Source organism: Coturnix japonica, chromosome 4 (assembly GCF_001577835.2).
Source record: "Coturnix japonica isolate 7356 chromosome 4, Coturnix japonica 2.1, whole genome shotgun sequence".
Classification (NCBI taxonomy): domain Eukaryota; kingdom Metazoa; phylum Chordata; class Aves; order Galliformes; family Phasianidae; genus Coturnix; species Coturnix japonica.
Genome location: NC_029519.1, coordinates 42801101 through 42819754, shown reverse-complemented (window position 1 = coordinate 42819754; position 18654 = coordinate 42801101). Strand labels below are relative to the sequence as shown.

General features: G+C 40.6%; 1 protein-coding gene across 17 annotated transcripts in view; it reads right to left on the bottom strand.

Annotated features, from left to right (window-relative positions):
• The window catches only part of ADGRL3 (adhesion G protein-coupled receptor L3), a 478165-nt gene that overhangs the window by 305418 nt on the left and 154093 nt on the right, over nucleotides 1-18654 (bottom strand). For all 17 annotated transcript variants that reach the window (XM_015861714.1, XM_032444013.1, XM_032444015.1 and 14 more), the window contains one exon: nucleotides 2536-2785. In XM_015861714.1, the coding sequence (XP_015717200.1) occupies nucleotides 2536-2590 (55 nt within the window). In that variant the 5' untranslated portion in view covers nucleotides 2591-2785. The remainder of the gene's footprint in view (nucleotides 1-2535; nucleotides 2786-18654) is intronic.

Sequence of the window (18654 nt, the reverse complement as noted above, 5' to 3'; positions counted from 1 at the left end):
AAACAAAACCATAAATCGGCAAATGTACGGGATCATCAGCCTAAGAGATTCAACACATAACTACTTTTACAGATGAACAGGCTGCACTGGGAAACTCAAACAGCGAAAGAGATGTAGTGAGCCATGAACTATAAAAGCAGTTTGTATCTACTCTGATAATCACTTAAGGACAAGAACTGTTAGAGTTACTGTTAGAGTCCTGGTAAACAAAATACAAAAGCTTTCTATGTATAATAAAGTAGACTATTAGAACGGAAAAAATAAGCAATTAAAATTAATTAAAATTAAGCAATCTTCATATGCAAGGTAAGTTGTGGTATGTGTTTAAACCCACGCATACTGTCTTAAGGCTATAGCAAGAGCAACTTCTGCACTGATACTGCCTAGCCATTCACTTCAGGCAGCCTTCTGTGAGCATTTACAGGTGAGAAGCAGCAAGCAAGAGTACCTTAAAAGCATCAGATACTCTGCGTCCAACTTCAAAGCTTTGGAAGTGCTGCCAGCCCATTATTTTCCAACCTCTAGTACTACTCTGTTACATGCATGTTCTTCATTCCTTAAGGGAGACTGAATGGGTTTGACTGTTCAGTGAAGCTGATACCAAACATACTCTTACCACGTGACACGGCTATACTGCAGTTTTCTCCCTTTGCTTAGCATCAGGAACATACCATTCCTCAACAATCAGATATTCCATTCACTTCCTCCAAGAAAAGCAGCAAAAAAAAGTTTAGAGTTTAGAGATGGTAACCACATCTTGGTCAATAAAAGAAGTAGAGAGAGATTCAATTCTGAGAGCAAAGGTCTTCACTCTCCACAGCTCAAAAATTGCTGGAAGCCTCTACTGCACTCTTACTAGTGATTTACAGGGATGAGATAACATATAAGGGTCAGATTTACCACTACTGACTGTTAAAGAAAACACACAGCAGCCACCCCAGGCACCTACTTTGTAGAAAAGCATAAAGGGTACTGCTGCTGAAATTTTTTCAGGCACCTAATTTCTACATCTATAGTGCCTGCTCGCCGGTAGCACCACATGACTCTTAAAATACTCGTGACATTTTCATTTATTGAGACTATCATGCAGGATTTTCCAGCTGCAGTGGCACCATGAATTAAAAACAGAACCGCCAGAGGCATATTCAAATTGTTTAACTGTTTAACTGTTAGTATTAATTTTAAAGATTCACAAAACATTGACCAGTTAAATATGCTAGAGAAGAATGGAGAGCACCTTTTCCTAGTAGCTCTTTCCATTCCACCCCAATTGGTTTGCTCGGTTTAATTATTCATTCTAATTTTCAAGATAGTGAGCAGCTTTGCTTAAGGAACAATAGTAGAGATAACCTTCGTGCACAGAGGTGTTATAAGTGATATGAGCAGACAGGCCATGCTCCAGAAATAGATACACTCAGCCAATTACATGCAATCTGTTTTTTTTTTTTCCTTTTTAAACTTCCTTTGCTGTGAAATTTCACTTGAGTCTTAGCACACACACACACTGGATGCTATGCACAAGAAGACTGGAGTATTTTCAAAGCAGGGGTGCACAAGCTACACGAAGGGAGCCCTCTCATTTACAAACACATTCCCACAGACCTGCAATTAAAATGGGATTCTCAGAGCTCATGTTCCATTGGGGCACCATGGAGCAGCCAAATCGTTTAAAGCTCAGCTCTCACAATTTAGCAACCATTACTGAAAACAGGAGCTCCTGAACCCCTCTGCACTTCAGAAATTTAGTGATTTACTTTGTGAAGTCTTATCCCTAAGAATTAAATGTGTTAGATTTCAATTTTCATGGCTAATAAAAAGACCAAATTTTTTCACTTAAGAAAACATAATGGACACTGTAGGCAATAGTGCGCTGCACACAGGCTCTGAAGCTAATACGTCCCCACAGCACAGCAGTGATGTCTGATAACATTAGCTCAGCTCTCACGTACTGCCTACTTGCATCAGCATGGTGCCACAGTTGATGACCTCATGTTGCCAGGTGGGTTACACAGTGTGCCAAGCTAAAAACAGATATACCGGTTTGGGCTCTTCTAGACTCAGGGTCACACTGGGTATAGGAGTGCATGGAAATATGCACTGCAGTGCTTGAAATCATGATGTATCATGACAGTGAGGAAGATCCTTCGTTCTGTGGAGCTGAGGCTGAAAGTGGGATACACAAAGTCCTACTGAACAGCATTCACAAAAGAAGTCATTTTCACATAGAGGCCAGGAGGGACAAGTGATACACAGCCAGTAGAGTAGGCCTGGGCATCAGGATGAAAGTCAGCCTTAACATGGTAATTAAACTTTGTAAGAGAAATATTTATGTGACCAAAGTTCTTTGTGTCATGACTTAATTAGTCACACAGTAGCAAATGAATGCAAAGAACTGGGTGGTAAGTGGGGAGAGAAATAAAGATCCTGAGAAAAAAACAACACAAACATTAGGTAGAAGAGGCAACATCTTGGCTATTTTCCTTCATTCATTTCCATTCTCCTTCCCACAGTCACATTCCCCCATCCCTCACTCACCATGGGCTAACGGTGTTAAGAGCATTGTGAAGAACAGCAGCTGTGATGACCACATGACTGTGAAGGAGGGCTTGAAAGTATCCCGGCAAACAAGGGTTCAAACAAAACAAGGTGAGTGTCCTTCTGCACTGGTTTTCAACACTTCAACTGTTGGCCTTCAACTCACATCCAAGAAGGGAGAAAAAGCCAATCAAAAATAACAAAATAATAATAATAAAAAATCCCACAGCCAGTATCCAGAATCTGTGACCTAGAAACAAGAAAGGGAAAAAAAAAAAGGTAGTTAGTAAAATGCTAAGATAGGTGTTTTCAATCAAGTCTTGCTGCATTTCTCTGCTGCCAACAGCTGCAAAGGCAAGCATGTCTACCCCCCCGGCCCTTCAGATGTTTTTCTATGTACAACAGGAATTAAAACTTGTCTCCATGCAGTCAGTTTGTGCATTGCTAATGCTCCACTTCCTCTCTCAAAACAGGGATTAAGATAGAAGTCTTGAACACAATGCCCATGGGCCCAGGGAGTCCGCAGGCTTGAAAGGTGACTGGAAGAAGCAAGTCCATATGCTTTGCACTAAAATCTACATACACAGGAGTTCTAAAACAGCCTGTAACTCCCTTGGAAACATTTGGGTATTTATATAACAGAAGATGACAGAAATCCCGTTGCTGAAATGGATTTAATCAGTGCCAAGGCTCTGTGCTGATCTCTTGCACAGAAATACATTTCTATTTTCTATTACAGACACCTCCTTTCCACCCCAAACCCTCAGGTATAAGGCCTAGTAGTAGAAGCTAGCTCCTGAAAGAGCATATTGGCCAGCATGATGACAAATCAACAGACTGCAGGTGTAAGCTCACTGTTCGGTCTAGGACATATCTGCAAGAAGTATGGAAAGTGCAGTGCTTCCAATCATGGAACCACAGAACCACCTAGGTTGAAACAGAACATCAAGATCATCAATTCCAACCACCAAGGTGACCTACCAAGTCCTGTCACTAAACCATGTCCCCAGAAGTCATATCCATGCATATCTTAAATACCTCTGGGGATGGTGAATCTATCACTTCCCCGGGCAGCACATTTCAGTACTTGATAATGCTCTTAGCATCAAATCTGGACTAGGCTTTGAACCCAGGCAAAGACTAAAGACCACCTTATCATGCTGCTCCCCCACCTGCGGTGACTGCCAGGGATTCAGTCACTTTTGTCTACTCAAGCTCCACAGCTACTCATTGTGGAATTAAAAATAATGGTCTATCCATTCCAAACTCTTACAGGGAAGCACAGGGAAATCGGAATCCGTGCCTGAATAGAAACATTCACTCATATAATTGCAGAAATGATTCCAGCTTCCCATCATTTTAATCTCTCATGAAGGGGCTAGGTGGCCACAGTGACTCAAGCTTGGCAGGAATAAAACAACAACTGTACAGAGTTAAGCCATAGCATCAGTTTGAGACTTAGCTCCCTGCTGACTTTGAAATGATGATAAAATATGAGGAATCGTAAAGTACTTTGCATATCTGTTTTGAACTCCCTTGACTCTGCAGCCTTCACAGCACTGGTCTAATTAAAAATCTCTCCAAAAAATCTCTGATCAACAGAAGTTATTCTTCTCTGAGTAAAGAAGCTGTTTTTGCCAACTTTTGTTCCTACCCAAAACCCAGTTTGAGCCAAAAAACTGTATGAAAAACTGTGCTGCATGCCATTGTGATGTGGATATATTTCTGAAACTCAGGCATGACAAAGTGGCCTTTGTTTGGCCTCCTCTCTTTGCTGATCAACTAAATCAAACCTCACATTGTTCAGAACCGAAGTCTATAAGGAAGCTGCATTTTTTTCTGATAAGTATATCTGCTTGCTCTGCCAAGATTTTGTTCTCTCTCTCTTCTCTCCTCACCAGTCTACCCTTGCAATTTGTTCACTCAAATACAGCATTTAGGGTCCGAAGCTTTTTCTCAGCTCTAACTATAGTGATTAAAAAGCCCAAGGGCAAGAGGAAGGCAAATGGCTTCTTTACAGATGAGCAAGAAATTAAATCGCTGCTCAAGCTAGAATGCTGGCCACTAATAGCATTTAAAGCCTGCTTTCCAAAAGGCTCAATAATATTTCAAATTATAATTCTGAAATACTGACTAAGTTTCCTGTTTGAACTTTAGAAAGCTCCCTGCACACATCAAACCAACCTGCTGGCCATCACCTGTGTCTTTTCTACAGCATCATCATTGTAAAGGGTTTACAAAAGGGAGAGACTTTTTGTGCTACAAAAACTGAAAAGGTATACACAAAAATGGAGGAAACAATTGGTTGTACTGCCTGAAAAAGCTCAGTAAGGGAGTGAAGGAGTAGGGCTTGTTCTCTAATTTTTATTTAAGCTGGTTCAAGTTCTGGATAACCTAAACCTGTCAGAAAGAGATAATACTATGGTGCAGTAAAAACTTTTTGAGTATAAACTCAAGAAGTTGCAAATGATTTATGACACCTACCCCAGAGAAAGGATAATTGTCAATAAATATTTACACAGTAGCCTTTCAAATACTTTTTATCTGTCTGCCTGTATTCCCCTACACGATAGGATTATTTTTCTTTTTCTCTGGTCTCATGGGCTGAGACTCAAGAAGCAAAATGATTCATGCATCAGTGGCGGGCACAGCCTTGCCTTTAAGTCTGCTCCTGCTGAGACTTTTCCAAACTCTTCAGATTCTTGCATGATGCGGTGCCTAATAAACCCACAGTGTGCACAGAGAACCACTGAAGGTGTTTAATAACACAGGATACTGCAACACAAACCAAACACATAGCGCTACACAGCTCTGGTTGGTTTCATACTTTGTTCATATGATTAAATAATCATACTGTGTTTGTGAGCTCCGTACCTGCAGAACAGCAAGATAAGAAATGAGCTGAGCTTTTCTTAGTGGCCGCACAACCCTCTCAAGCAGTGCTTATGAGATGCAGGAAGAGGCCTGCAACACAAAATTTACTTCATCTTCAGATTACCTCCAGGTAAAAGTACAGCCAAGGAGAGAAACGAGAGCTCACAGCTGTGAACTTTTGAGTGCCATTGCATTTATTGATACAAAAAGAAGATATACTATCACAGTGAGAAAGTTAAGGGTTACACTTGGCCTGAGGGGCTTGGATTTGAATGATGAAGATGACATGGAATGCATTAATTTACAAGGAAGTTCCTCTGCTCAGTGACCTTCCTGCCCATAGGGCTGCCCCAATAGCCTCACAGCCTGGGCTGCTGCCAAGCATCACCCAAACCTGATCTGCATGCTGACAGTTCTTAAAATCCAACTCAAAGTGGTACTGACAAGATATAAGAGCCAAAGGAAACTGTGGACTTGTGGTGTAGATGTACAACAAGGTATTAAAGAAGGCATGCCTTCCTGAAGGGATTAATATCCTTTATGCATACACTAACTCAACATCTACTCAGAAGTCTCTGCTTCAGCAGTTGATGAGAAGCCACACAGGAAGCATTTTCTGAGCCCATCTCCTGACAGCACACAGACAGGGTGAAAAAGATAAGGAAACCAGTTCACATCCTGTGTGAAAAACAGCATGAAGTTAAAGTAGAATTTAAAGTGGCACAAGCCAAATCTGTTACAAGTCCACCTAATTACTGCCTTCAATCAAACGCGATCATTTGTGCCCATACCAAACAGGATGCTCCCCTTCTCACCGGGCAAAGCCTACCTGCCCCCTTCTGACACCTGGCATTTTCTCAACCCCCACAGTGTGAACATTGGACAGACACAAGTATTTTCAGCGACATTCAGTAGCAAATGCCAGGCAGAAACATCCTGCTTTTCTTGCCTGGTTATGCTTCTCCCTTGAAAACGCGAATAGTAAAACTAACTTGAAATTACAACTCAGCAATACAAGAATTGCTTTATTATTCCTTAATAGAAAAGATTCCTACACTTATCTCTTTCTTTAGAGTAAGTTGCTTACTATGTAAAAAATAAGCATGATGTTTCAAACAAATATTGATTAAAACCACAAGAACAAAAGCCTGGAAGTAATAAACCCTTTGAAGCCAATGGGCCAAATTGGAACCAAAGATGTAATTCCCCCATTTCAGCATCTACTACTTGCACTGCAATTTGTATGAGAAATCATTTTCAGAATGAAAATATGCAATCTCTTCAAAAGTGAATACATTAAATGGAGTTTAAGGGTAAAAAAAAAAAAAAAAACCAAACAACACAACACAACCAAATACGTGAAAGAATGTCCTGAATTGCTGTTCCCATTATGAATGGCTGTACTAAAAAATTGCTGCAACACATTTAGCCATGATTTATCAGAAAACACCTCTCCATTTATTTATTTATTATCGCTGCAAAAAAGAGAAGTTTTGCCCTGCCCACCACTTTCCATTTTCAGCCCATTTTCAACCCTTCCTTCAACTCAGCATGTGGCTCCACAGTCACTCTGCAGTGACAGCAACACAACCTGTGAGATAATGGTCATACAAGCACCAAAGAGGGTACAAAGCCTTGGAAGCAGGGCAGCAGAAGGCTGCGCTGTGGCATTTCAATGGAACCATGAGCACTCGTGCTCCTTCCCAGGGCAGCCTGGTCTCGTGGTTGGTGACCCTGCAGATAACTGGGAGGCTGAAACTAGCTGATAACAGTCCTTTTCAACCCAAACCATTCTATGATTCCTAGCCAGTCCAAATTGTCTGTAAACCTCTACATGTTTATATTTGGCCAAAGAGGAAAATAAAACAAACAACAAAAACAAAACAAAAACAGGAGAAAGAAAACTGAAAGGCATTCTGCCCTTTACTCCTCAGTTATACCTTACGTAGCACTTTGAGAAGTTACCTTAAAAACCTTAAAAGCAACACCACCACCAACATGTACTAACAGTTCCCATTCATTCTAGATTCTCAAATATCACAGCAGCACTACTTACGCGCCTCAAGAACTACTCCCAACTCATACCCAGCCTCACTGGCCACCTGTTGAGGCTATAATTCAAAGCAATAAAGAACTCTTTAGAACTACTATGGGATGCTCTGCAAAATAATCCCAGTTTTAAGTGAGTTAACAACTTTCAGATTAATCTAGCCTTTGGTAAGAGCACACTCAAATACAGACCAGCTAAATCTAGTAGTGGTATGTTGTTTTATCCCCCCCACATGTGGGTGAAATTGAGGATTTTGTTCACTTCCAAAGGTCAAAGAGGGATTTTCAGCTATCAGCTGCTTGTTAGTTCTCCCATTGAATCCAGCAGCAAAGCAGCTTCAGTAGAAAATAGTAACCAAACTAAAAAAGAACTTCTCACCTGCCCTGTGACTGTACACTAGAAGATATGGCAGAAGAACAGAGAGGAAAAAAATGTGTCTTGGAAACATGAAGCTTATAAAATTGTACTGAATTGTACGTCCATATTGCACAACTGCTGAGTGCTTTCCTTACATGCCTGCTGGTTATCCTCGACAACATTCTTCATTGCAGATTTAGGAGAAGGTACAATATTCACAGCATCCCTATGTCTGCAAATACACAATATCACTTACAAAAATGTACAAGGTTTAGAGCATCATTTGAGCAAACGGTAAAACATGCAAATATTTCTTTGCTTTACTGCCCCAGACTAGCAGGTATAACATAAGCTGATGAGAAAAAGCTTTGTAAGCCTCTCCGGTTAAGCACTGCCTGCAACAGCAGCTCACGGCTCACAAGAAACACATCAGCACATCCACAATTCCATCAGCAAGGAACGAAAAACACATCAGCTTTGAGAACAACTACACAACTTTCGGCACAGGCTGTCCAGTATCATCTGCTTATGACCACCTGAAACAACTCAATTACATTATCATGTACAGTTGTTATTACCAGTATGACCCAAAAACTTCTCTTTTTTTCCACAGAAAGGAGGGAGAATAAAGATCCTTCTCAAAAACATATCATACCTATATAATTTGCCATCTTAAACCTATGAAGTTGTAGTACATCTCCTCCTGAGAGCCAGCCAGGCACTCCTTTCAGAGTGCCAAACGTTATGGTTCCACCATGCTACAATTGGAAAGATTAACACAGTGGAAGTGTGATACAGATGTGTAACAGCAAAGGGACTAGCACAAACGGAATGGTGTTACTAAGGAAAAGTGCTCTCCTGTCTCCCAAGATCTAGGCTCACAGGAAAGACTCCACAAGGGAGGGATGTCTAACCAAAGCCCCTTCCCCAGTGGCAGTCAGCCCTTATATGTGGTCTAAGAGGGGTGCAGCCAGGTTTCACCCCTTCTGGTCACACAGCTGAATTGCCTTCACCTGTGTTCCCAGGGCTGATCGGGTCCTTTTCCCAGGTGCTCAATCAGTGGTTCAGGCCATGACTCAACAGTTACCATAGACACTGCTTGACTGTCAGTATGTGGAAAACTCCTTGGAACAATCGGTGTTTCAATTCTTCTCAAGTTCCTCCTTACAGAGAAAAGCTGAAAAAGAGGACTTAAAGGAAAAGAGCCTTGAGTCTACCTTTTGATGGCCTCCTTCACAGCCCAGCTGGCCCCCTAACTCTTTGCTGGGGTACAAAGATTAAACAGCAAAGTAAAGGCACTAACAACTATAGAGAACTGAGAAAGGCAAAGCTGCAACAGACAGCCTGGTCCCTGCAATTGCTTTTTGTACAGAGTCCACAGCAGCAAGGGCCAGCCAGCCAGCAGCAAAAATGAACCAAAATATCAGGGTCAAAACTGCATTTGTCATGGGAAGCAGAACTTCTGACAGTGCTGTATTTACTGCAGCTGACCCCGGCTCTGGTCACTGCTTGCACTGTGCAACTCCATTCAGTAACCAAATGGGAAGAGTTGCACTTGCCTGAGCAACTGCTCTGAAAACAGCACCAAAGCTGTGATCCATCTCCTACATGTAACACGTCTACTGAGCATTCCGGTTCTGCTCTGGCTTACTATTCCTTTCTCAAATGGCAACATATATTACTTGTTTTGTACAAAGAAAGTGCAATTTTCTTCACTTTTGTGCTGATTAGGAAATTAACAGGTGGTATAACCAAGGTTAATTGCTTCTCCTATTTAAAACAATACTGTTGTTGAAAGAATCAGAGCAACAATGAGATCACCTATACACACAATTGTGTGCATGTGTACCTTATCAAATGAAAAGAAAAATCACTGACAAATTAATGGCAAAAGCCAGATGAATAACACATTTACTTTATTTATTTATTTTTTTTAAAGGAGAAAGTTATCTAGGAAAAAGTTAAGTTTAATTGTCTTTCAGATCTGTTATGATGTAATAAATGTCTATTAATGTTTAGCAGCAAATTGGGTTTTAATGATCATTGCTATTTTTGGCTGGTGGGTGACACGTAGTTTAAATATAAAACAGATTTATGTTTTACACCAGGATGACTTTCTCGGACGACTCTCCTTGACTTAACCTCTTCACACCCCACAAGACATTTAATATAATTTTGTTTCTAATAGACTGTAAGCCAATAGGATCATATTTGCTACTACTGATGTTTTCAATGAGAAATGAAATCAATGAGCTTTATGCTGAAGGTAAGTGATTACTTAAATGTAAGTGGCTTGGAAGATATTAGGAGGGTTGTATTATTCAAGTAAATGATGCAAATTAAGGAACAGCCTGGATAGGAATAAGATCTAAGAAATCTTCTGACCTTACCACATAGAAGAGGCCTCAGATTTTACCTTTTTGTTAGTTTTTGGGAGGCATCCTCAAAAACAAGTATTAGTAAGGGAGAGACAACACTCAAAACAGGTGGTCAACCTTAAGCATTCACACCCTGTGGTGGAAAACAGAATAAAATGAAACTCTCCTCTTAGACCCCAAGACAATAGAGCAGCCTGGTTGCTAGGAGAAAAACAAACAGTACTCGCTGTAGTAGAGAAGGACAGACACATGAGGCAAAGGCAGTCCACAGACCAACAAGGAGCAAGGCGGTAACGCAGAAGAGCTTTGTGTCAGAAATAGTGTGAGAAAGAGATGTGTGTAGCAGAATAAATGTTGCATCTACATTTCCGGATGTGATATTTTCCAGTGAGCTACATACACAGGAATAACAGAAGGACAAATAGGCCAAATATCAGAACTAAAGACATATACAGTTCCCTACAGCAAAAGCTTGTGTAGTAATAACAAAGATATTTTACCATGTCAATGACTTCTGATACGCATTAATCAACAGTCCAGCCCCTTTGGTCTTTGAAAGAAAGAAAAAGATTCCGTCATTGTACTCATTTGTCGCGCAAGCCATCTAACCCAAAGTCTAGTTTTGAAAGGGCCTGGGCATTCTCACAGCAAAACACAGCTTTTGTCTCCCATCCCCTTTCCTCCCTCACATTATCCAATCAACAAAGGATGGGAGAAACAGATCACACTACCAATTTTGCAGAAAACAGAGGTGAAGAGGTAAAGGCTGTGATTGCCACATGTGCCTTTCTATAACTCTGAAGCCAAGCTAAGTAGACTATTTCAAGCAGACCTGGATAACAAGTGGTAAACATTTAGCACATTTTTAGATCCAAAAGAGACAGCTCTTCCCAAAGACAGCAACCAAACCCAAACTTATCTCCAATCAAAAAATTTGTTGCCAACACTGTATCAAATGCTGCTAACTTCATCTGATGAAAGAGCAAGGGCTCGGCTGTGTGTGAAAGTCCTCCCGTGACACCCCAAGCCAGGGGTTTAGTCCCCACCCCAGACTCACAGACCTTCTATGGCCCCTTTGTAACAGGGAGCATCACCTATCGTCCTCTGATGACGGTGATTTACAGTCACAAGGGGCCACTGTGCTACAGCTGAAAGCCAAAGTTTCTCTTGGTACTACAAAGGAAACATTTTATACCAGGAACTCTCAATGGATGAAATATTTATATAATATGGATCACATACACTTCTCTTTCCCCCTTTTGAAGTAAAACAAAGGCCAGATATTTCCAGCTGAAATTACAAGAGGGATCTTAACTAAACAGAACTTTTAAACACGGTTGGAACTCCACCAGAAACTTCCAGCTGAAGTCTCTACTCTGGCATCGCGCCTTGCTATTACGAGGATGCATGTGGCAGCCAGTCCTGCTGCCCAAGGGGTGGCCCTCCCATTCCTGCAAAAGGTATTTTTAGAGGCAACACAGCTTCTTTTCCTCTGGATGAAAGTAGTTCCAGCACACGGGCATTCTTTTTAAAGGCTACTATAAAATGTCCAAACAATTAAACGTTTGGGTGGGTAAAAGGCTAAAATTAATTAATTCCTTGAGTGCTTTCTCGTAGAATTTAACTGCTAGGACAAGCAGGACGAACGTGCTCTTTCAGAGAAGAACTGCCCTGGGCAGCAGCGTAAGGAAAAGCAAAAAACATTTGCCCTATTTTCATGCCTCATAGCTAAGGATCAGTAGCAACTGACCAAAAAGAGAAAATACACCTGTTGGGAAATTGGTGGGTCTGAAAACCTGCCTGCCTCAATAAACCTCAAATGAAACATATTTCTTAATGGCCTGTTACAGAGTATCAGCCTTTAAGTGATTAAAGGGAGAACTGAAGGTGGTTCTGACCACAGAAGGTTGGGTTCTGGTCTCACTTTTTGTTGTTGTTTTTGCTTTGTGGTGGCGGTGTTTTTTGTTTTTGTTGTTTTTTCGTGTTTTTTTTTTTTTTTTAATTTTAATTGATTTTTTATTTTTCAGAAAACGATGTAATATAAGATAAAAACAAAACAAAAACAACAACAACAAAAAGAACAAGAACCTCACTAGTATACTTGGTATACTCTCATTCTACAATACTTACATTGACAGCAATACATATATGAGCAGAGCTGTAAAACATACCACGTGATGCATGAAGTATGTTTCTTTAACCTTTTATCATTGGTGTTCTTAGCTTTTAAGAGGAACATTTTTAACTGCAACTCTCTCCGCACCTTTTTCCCAAGCAAACTCCAACCTGAAATTTGGGTACTAAAATTAAACTTTTAGATTAATTACTGCAGAACTCGAGCGATTATATTCAACAACACTGGCCTCATTTGCAGGTTGCCAAACTGAGGCGAGGATCTTCTACACCATTCTCTGTGTTTAAATACTCATTGAACTTAAAATAATCAAGAAAATGTAAATGGGAAACTCAGAGGCATTTAGCAAAATCAAACACATCAGATACAATCAGATTGAAATGAAATGGCAGCACCACTGGGACTCTGCAATGAAGTTAATTACACAGTTCCTATTATTTCCAAGAAAATAGTAAACAGTAACATTTCCACATACTCTAAATATAATAGTTGTACAATTTGCACTAATGCCTTTATTTATTAGAATAGAACTAGGAAAGTCCAATTCTGATTTTACTCTTAATGCAGTGTTTCTACCCAGAAAAAAAAGTAGTATGTCCCAGTCATCAGGGAGAAATATTTAATTGTAGATACCACATTTTATTTCAACAAGGAAATTAAGTACCTATGGCAACTATAAGAGAAGGTAATTTATCTCAAGCATGGGTCTGTCTCCTGTGATATTTTGTAAAGGGCTCTATAAAGAACAAAACATAGCTAGATAGCTATATTTGATATGCAAGAAGGATTGGTGGCTGGGAGAGGATAATTCTGGTGCTTCCTGAAATGCTCCCTCTGCAAAGAAGCCCACATTTCTGATCTCTTGCAGTCGATGGTTCCAAAAACACTGCTCTGATACCAGAACATCTGGGGTCACTGGGAAAATCACACCAATTTCTGCAGGAAGTATCACAATCAAGATAGGGACTTTGAAAATGTCACCCTAAACAGAGTAAGCAGCAAGTAAAATCTTTGTTATTTAAGGTCATGGCTGGAATAGGAACTGCAATAAAGTATTTTCATTCAATTATCCAAAAAGCCATTTACAGTAAACAACAAAGAAATACTTTTTACTACATCTTTACTTTGACTTATTTTACTGTAAGAAGAGCAACTACTCTAGTTTATAAAAACAAAGGGAAAACGGACAAAAAAATAATAAAATCAGCTCTAAACGTTTTGCTAAAGCAATCACTCCTTTGTTCATTTTGTTCTCCCTATAAGGGAGATTCACAAGGGCAAAGCAGGAACACCAGGCTTCAAAAGTAACCAAAATTGGCAAATTGTGCAGAAAGATATATAGTGTCATTGTTTAGCACTTGGCAGCAGCATGGATCTGAGCAAGCAAGAACACAGATCGCCTGTGATGAGAAATCTATCAGATGTAACAGAGCCAACTGATGGCAAAAAATCTAACATTAAGATCCTTTCATCCAGTGCTTACCTTATATTTACATAAGCTTAACTTCCAAAGCAAAAAGAACCCAAGGATGCAACATGTGAACTGAAAGAAAAGACCTTCTGTGATCATAACTGACCATTAACAAAAAAAGAATGAAAAAAAGAAAAAAGAAAAAAAAAAGAAAAAAGCAATGCCAAAAAGAAAATAAGGCCTGACAAAGAGAACCCCACTGAAGTCAGAGAGGTTGAATCTTCTTCCACAACAAACCAATGCTGAGGTGCCAGTCCCACATCAGCTGTAGACAACAAAATGGCTTTTACAGCAATCATGTGGGGAAACCTCCATGAATTTCCTTCCCTGTTGCAATTACAGATTGTTACAACATGCAGGCTTCTTGTTCACTGCTAATGGTCAACACAATCAAGTGCTGAAAAAGAGCGTTCTGTAGCTGAGAGTTTGCTCTATTAAATAGCATTACTGTACTGTCTGTACCTGTTGTAGTTCCCATGGAAATAATTAGGAAGCATTACTTCTGGAGCAACCTTTGTAGATGTAGCCCTAGACAATTCCTCTTCACCCAGCACAATCCAGGGAAGCCAAAAGGTTGGACATCCATGCACTAATACTTAGCTTTCAAAGAAGCACAGTGTGAAAACTTGGGTTTGCTCATAGTGATCTTTCTCTGATCTAATCTGGTTCTGCCAGATCTACAAAAGATTGGTACTGGAGAGAAGCAGACAATTCCTCCATCACGCACAGCAGCATTGCCCAAATGAACAGTAAAGATCTACCTGGTGTACATCAGAAATAATTGAAATTAAAGTTTGTACTTCAGGGTTGTTTGTCAGGAAAAAAAAAAAAAAAAAAAAAAAAGAAAAAGAAAAAGAAAAAGAAAAAGAAAAGGCAAAAAGAAAGAAGAGTGAATCCCAAATTAGTTGACATAGTAGCTTTGATCCATAAGACTTCCTTGTGCCTTGCTCTCTGCAGCAACTACTCTACCTCTGCTTGCCAAAACAGCCAGTCCTTTTGATTTGTTTCTGAATACGAATCTTTTAGTCAGCATCAGGATTTTATTCAAGTTAAGTAAGAATGTGAATCAGGCTGATTCATCTTACCTAATGAAGCCCTTGTCACATGCATATTTTCAGGGAATACCTGCAGTCCATGCTCCAAGACTGCACAAGGACGAAGCCTCCCTTACATCCCTTCAACATCTGTATATCTCATTGCTGCAAATTAAATTGGAGACATTCCTGTGAAACTCAGCAAGCTCCAACTGTTAAAACATGTCCCTCTGTCTTAACCAAATAACACCTGAAATAGGAATATCAGAAACACTGCAGTATGCTTATCAGAGGCAGAAGTGAAATGACTGCAAGGATAACCAACAAAGTGAGAGCTCGTCTTCACAAAACCAATAATTCCATCCATTAGGCTGGCAATTCCAAAGGGAGTCTGTATGAAAATCACTGTAAACTGGAAACACGCAACTTTTATCTCTGTGATAGAAAGCAAAGCTATTTTGTAGTGATAGTGTAAAAAACAAATCAATACTGTTCAGGGCCAATACTAGTAAGCCGCTAACCAAAGAGCAGTGACATGAACCTATTGATTCTGTACAAGTATACTTCTACATTATTTTCTTCTCAGCCTGAAATATCTCTATCACTTTACAAAATGGAAAACAAGAGACTGAAACCTCTAATTAATAATTCCTAAAAACCTGAAGTTACGCTCAGATAATTACAAAAATCCTTGGCAGTATGTTCTACTTTACACATTTGTCAGAATGCCTTACACTGAGAGAAGAAGCGTTATGGTGTTTTTAACGTTTATGTTTTTAATGATTCAGCTACAGATTTATCAGGCTGAACACTGAGTTACGACAGTCTCAGATAGCTTACAATGGTTGCCTGAGTTTGTCCATGACACACTACAGCTGACTGACAAATGCTGAGACTGCAGGAGTGTGGACAAAGCAAATGCACAATACAGCTTAATATTTAAATAAAGGCATCAGTAGATCCTCAAACAGTAGTAATTAGGGTCCAACCTGCTGAATTACAGTTAACTATCGTACTGGTTGTTAATGGGCATTTACATATCCCTGCAAAAATGTATTTCCAGATCTCTCCAGAACATGTTTTTACCATTAAATAGAGAAAAAGGTCAAAAACCGATACATCTTAATTCAATGTCACCATAAGACCCCTTCAGGAAAGACTAGATGATCAAAACTGTACACATTATTTTGTGGGGACAAAAATGGGTAAAAGTAGCACATGGGTTTTTTAATATACATCTATGGAGAGAAAAGCACATCAACTACCAAAGAGACTTGGCTGGGAGCTTGGGTCTTTCTTCCCACCCAGGTGAGAGACATATGGAGATGCCCTTACCTTCCCCTCCCTCGCCTCCTCTGCACTGCTCCCTCCTGTTCCAGGGTGAAAATCAGGGCATGATTAGAAAAGAGCTCCGGGATAAACACATCGCTAGAACAATAAATACCAGCTAGACAGCTACGAAGGTCAAGAGATGTTTACGGAGATTACAAGTTCAAAGACCACAGTCGCAGCAAGTGCTGACAGATAAAGCATACTTCTGCTTCTGAAGAATATATGCAAGTTGCATACAGCTAAGATTTTTACTATTGTTGTTTAAAGTAAAATAACGGTAACAAAACTTAAAGGTGAGGCTGGAACACAAGGGGCTACTTCACTTACCACTGCTTTCCTCCAAGAGGTCACATCTCCAGAGAGGGCTATGTGAGAAGGAAAGCCCTCAGCATGGTATCAACAGCCTCCAAAGGAATTTTCTTCAATAAGTCAGAGGTTTGGGGTGTGTTTTAAAGTCAGCAGTGAAGATGCAAAGCAGCTGCATGGGTCCTGTGCACCTCCTGAGTTACTCCCTCAGAGAAGGCGCTACCCAGCCACCATGGCTCTCACTGACAGCACTGCTCCCTCCCCTCACCATGAACAGTGAAAAGTCCTGGTTATGGCAGCATCGTCTTCGAGTACTCAGCCTGACCCTGTGCAGCCCTTCTAGCACCAGGAGGCATGCCTGCCCTACAGCCTCCTAACCTGGGGCTGACCACCAAAAGGTCTATTCCCCATAGCTCCCCTCCACAGCTCCCTGCCAGGGCTGAAAAGCAAACCTCAGGCCTCACTTCATTGGCCCCAGAACAACTTCCCTGGCTAGTAACACCCCATAGCAGCCCCTTATCCCCACACAGCAGTACAACTCTCTCAGAGTTGCCTCTAGAGTTTGCTGTGAGATCTGTGAAGCACAGCCCTCAGAATTGCCCCATGGTGGCCACTGAGGTGGCACAGTGTGGAGACAACCTTCTGTGCTGCAGGAGACCCTGAGGCCCCAGCACCCTTCCCCTCTTCTACAGGGGCCCCAGTACATGCTCATGCTGCTGACACTCATTTCCACTGATGTCCTTCAGTAAAAATAAGGGCTGAGGCTCCTAGGGAGCTCCAGCCATCCAGGAGAGGAGAATCAGCCGCTATGATGTTTCTTTCAGATACTGTTCCAGGAGTTATTTGATATACCAAGAGGCTGTTAAATGGATAATGTGGCTTTTAGGCCAGTCAGGCCTGTGAGCATAAGAAAAGAGGAATAATGGCTTACAGAAGACTCATCATCTGCAGTTGAGTATCTTGAAGTCATCAGGGGACTGTAAAACGGCCCAGCAAGCCAAAAAGCGTGGCAAGAACTTGGCTGCCACCATTCACCAAATAAAGAAAACATAAGTAATGAGCTAGCTAGCAGCAACAAAAGTCCTCTAAAAACAATTCATCGTTTGCAAAAGGTAGCCTAAGATCTATAACATTTCTCTGCCCCTCTCTCCTCTACAATAATCAAATTTTAAACATATCCTTTACAGAAATGATCTGGCCATTAGCAGTAACTGTTTCTTATGTGCATCAGTAAAAGACGTAGTGCTACAAAGACTAAATGAGACTTATAGAAAAGAAGCCATAAATCTTTGTCAGCCTCTCAGAAATGAACACTTAATACAACTAGCTTGGAGTACTCCACTTCTCCCTCAGCCGAGGTACCAATTATAGTACCACTATGATAAATTTTAATCATTGTTGTTAATGGCTCCCCCAATTTATTTTATCCCTTCTCTGCACTAATGAGCTGTACTTGAAGTCTCATGATTCAAATACTATTCCCTCCCCACACGTAAGCAGGATAAAGCAATCTTTTGGATTTTGAACTGTAATAATGCTGACCTATTCACTGACATATGAAAGGGCTTCCAACGTTTGGGAACACAAAGTTTGGTCATAAAGTACAGTTACAACACAGCCAGAAGCCATTCATTTCCACTTTCTCTCCCCTGTTTCTACTCCCATGCTTCCCTGCTTCCCCCTATTCTCCCTAGCACTTCAATTTCCTCACCAGCAGGTAAATACTTTCTTTTCAAAGTGTAAAAGTAAGTATATAACCAACACATTGTTTAGGGCCACAAACAGAGTTGCCTACTAAATCTCCACCACCCCTTTAGTTATTAGTTGGCACTAATTTAACAAGCAGTTTTACAGCCTCAAAAGGAGATGTGTGCTATAAGCCAGGAGAAAGATGCCTTTACTGCTTCTATGAAAAGAAGCACAACTCCAATATTTTGTACAACTCCCAGTGGTGCAAAGGAAACCAGTAATTCAGGCATGACAAAGCAGTGCCAACCACAGATACTCTGTGTGCATATATTCTGTGCATGATGGAAGCACATCGCTTAAGGCAGACATCACTTTCAAAGCAATCTTGAAGAAACTTCGTTACAATAGAGTGATTCAAGCAGCCCGGCTCTGCTGCGCACCTTGCTAAAATATAACGGGATCAAGAGTCATGAAGTAACACTAAAAAGCAGCAC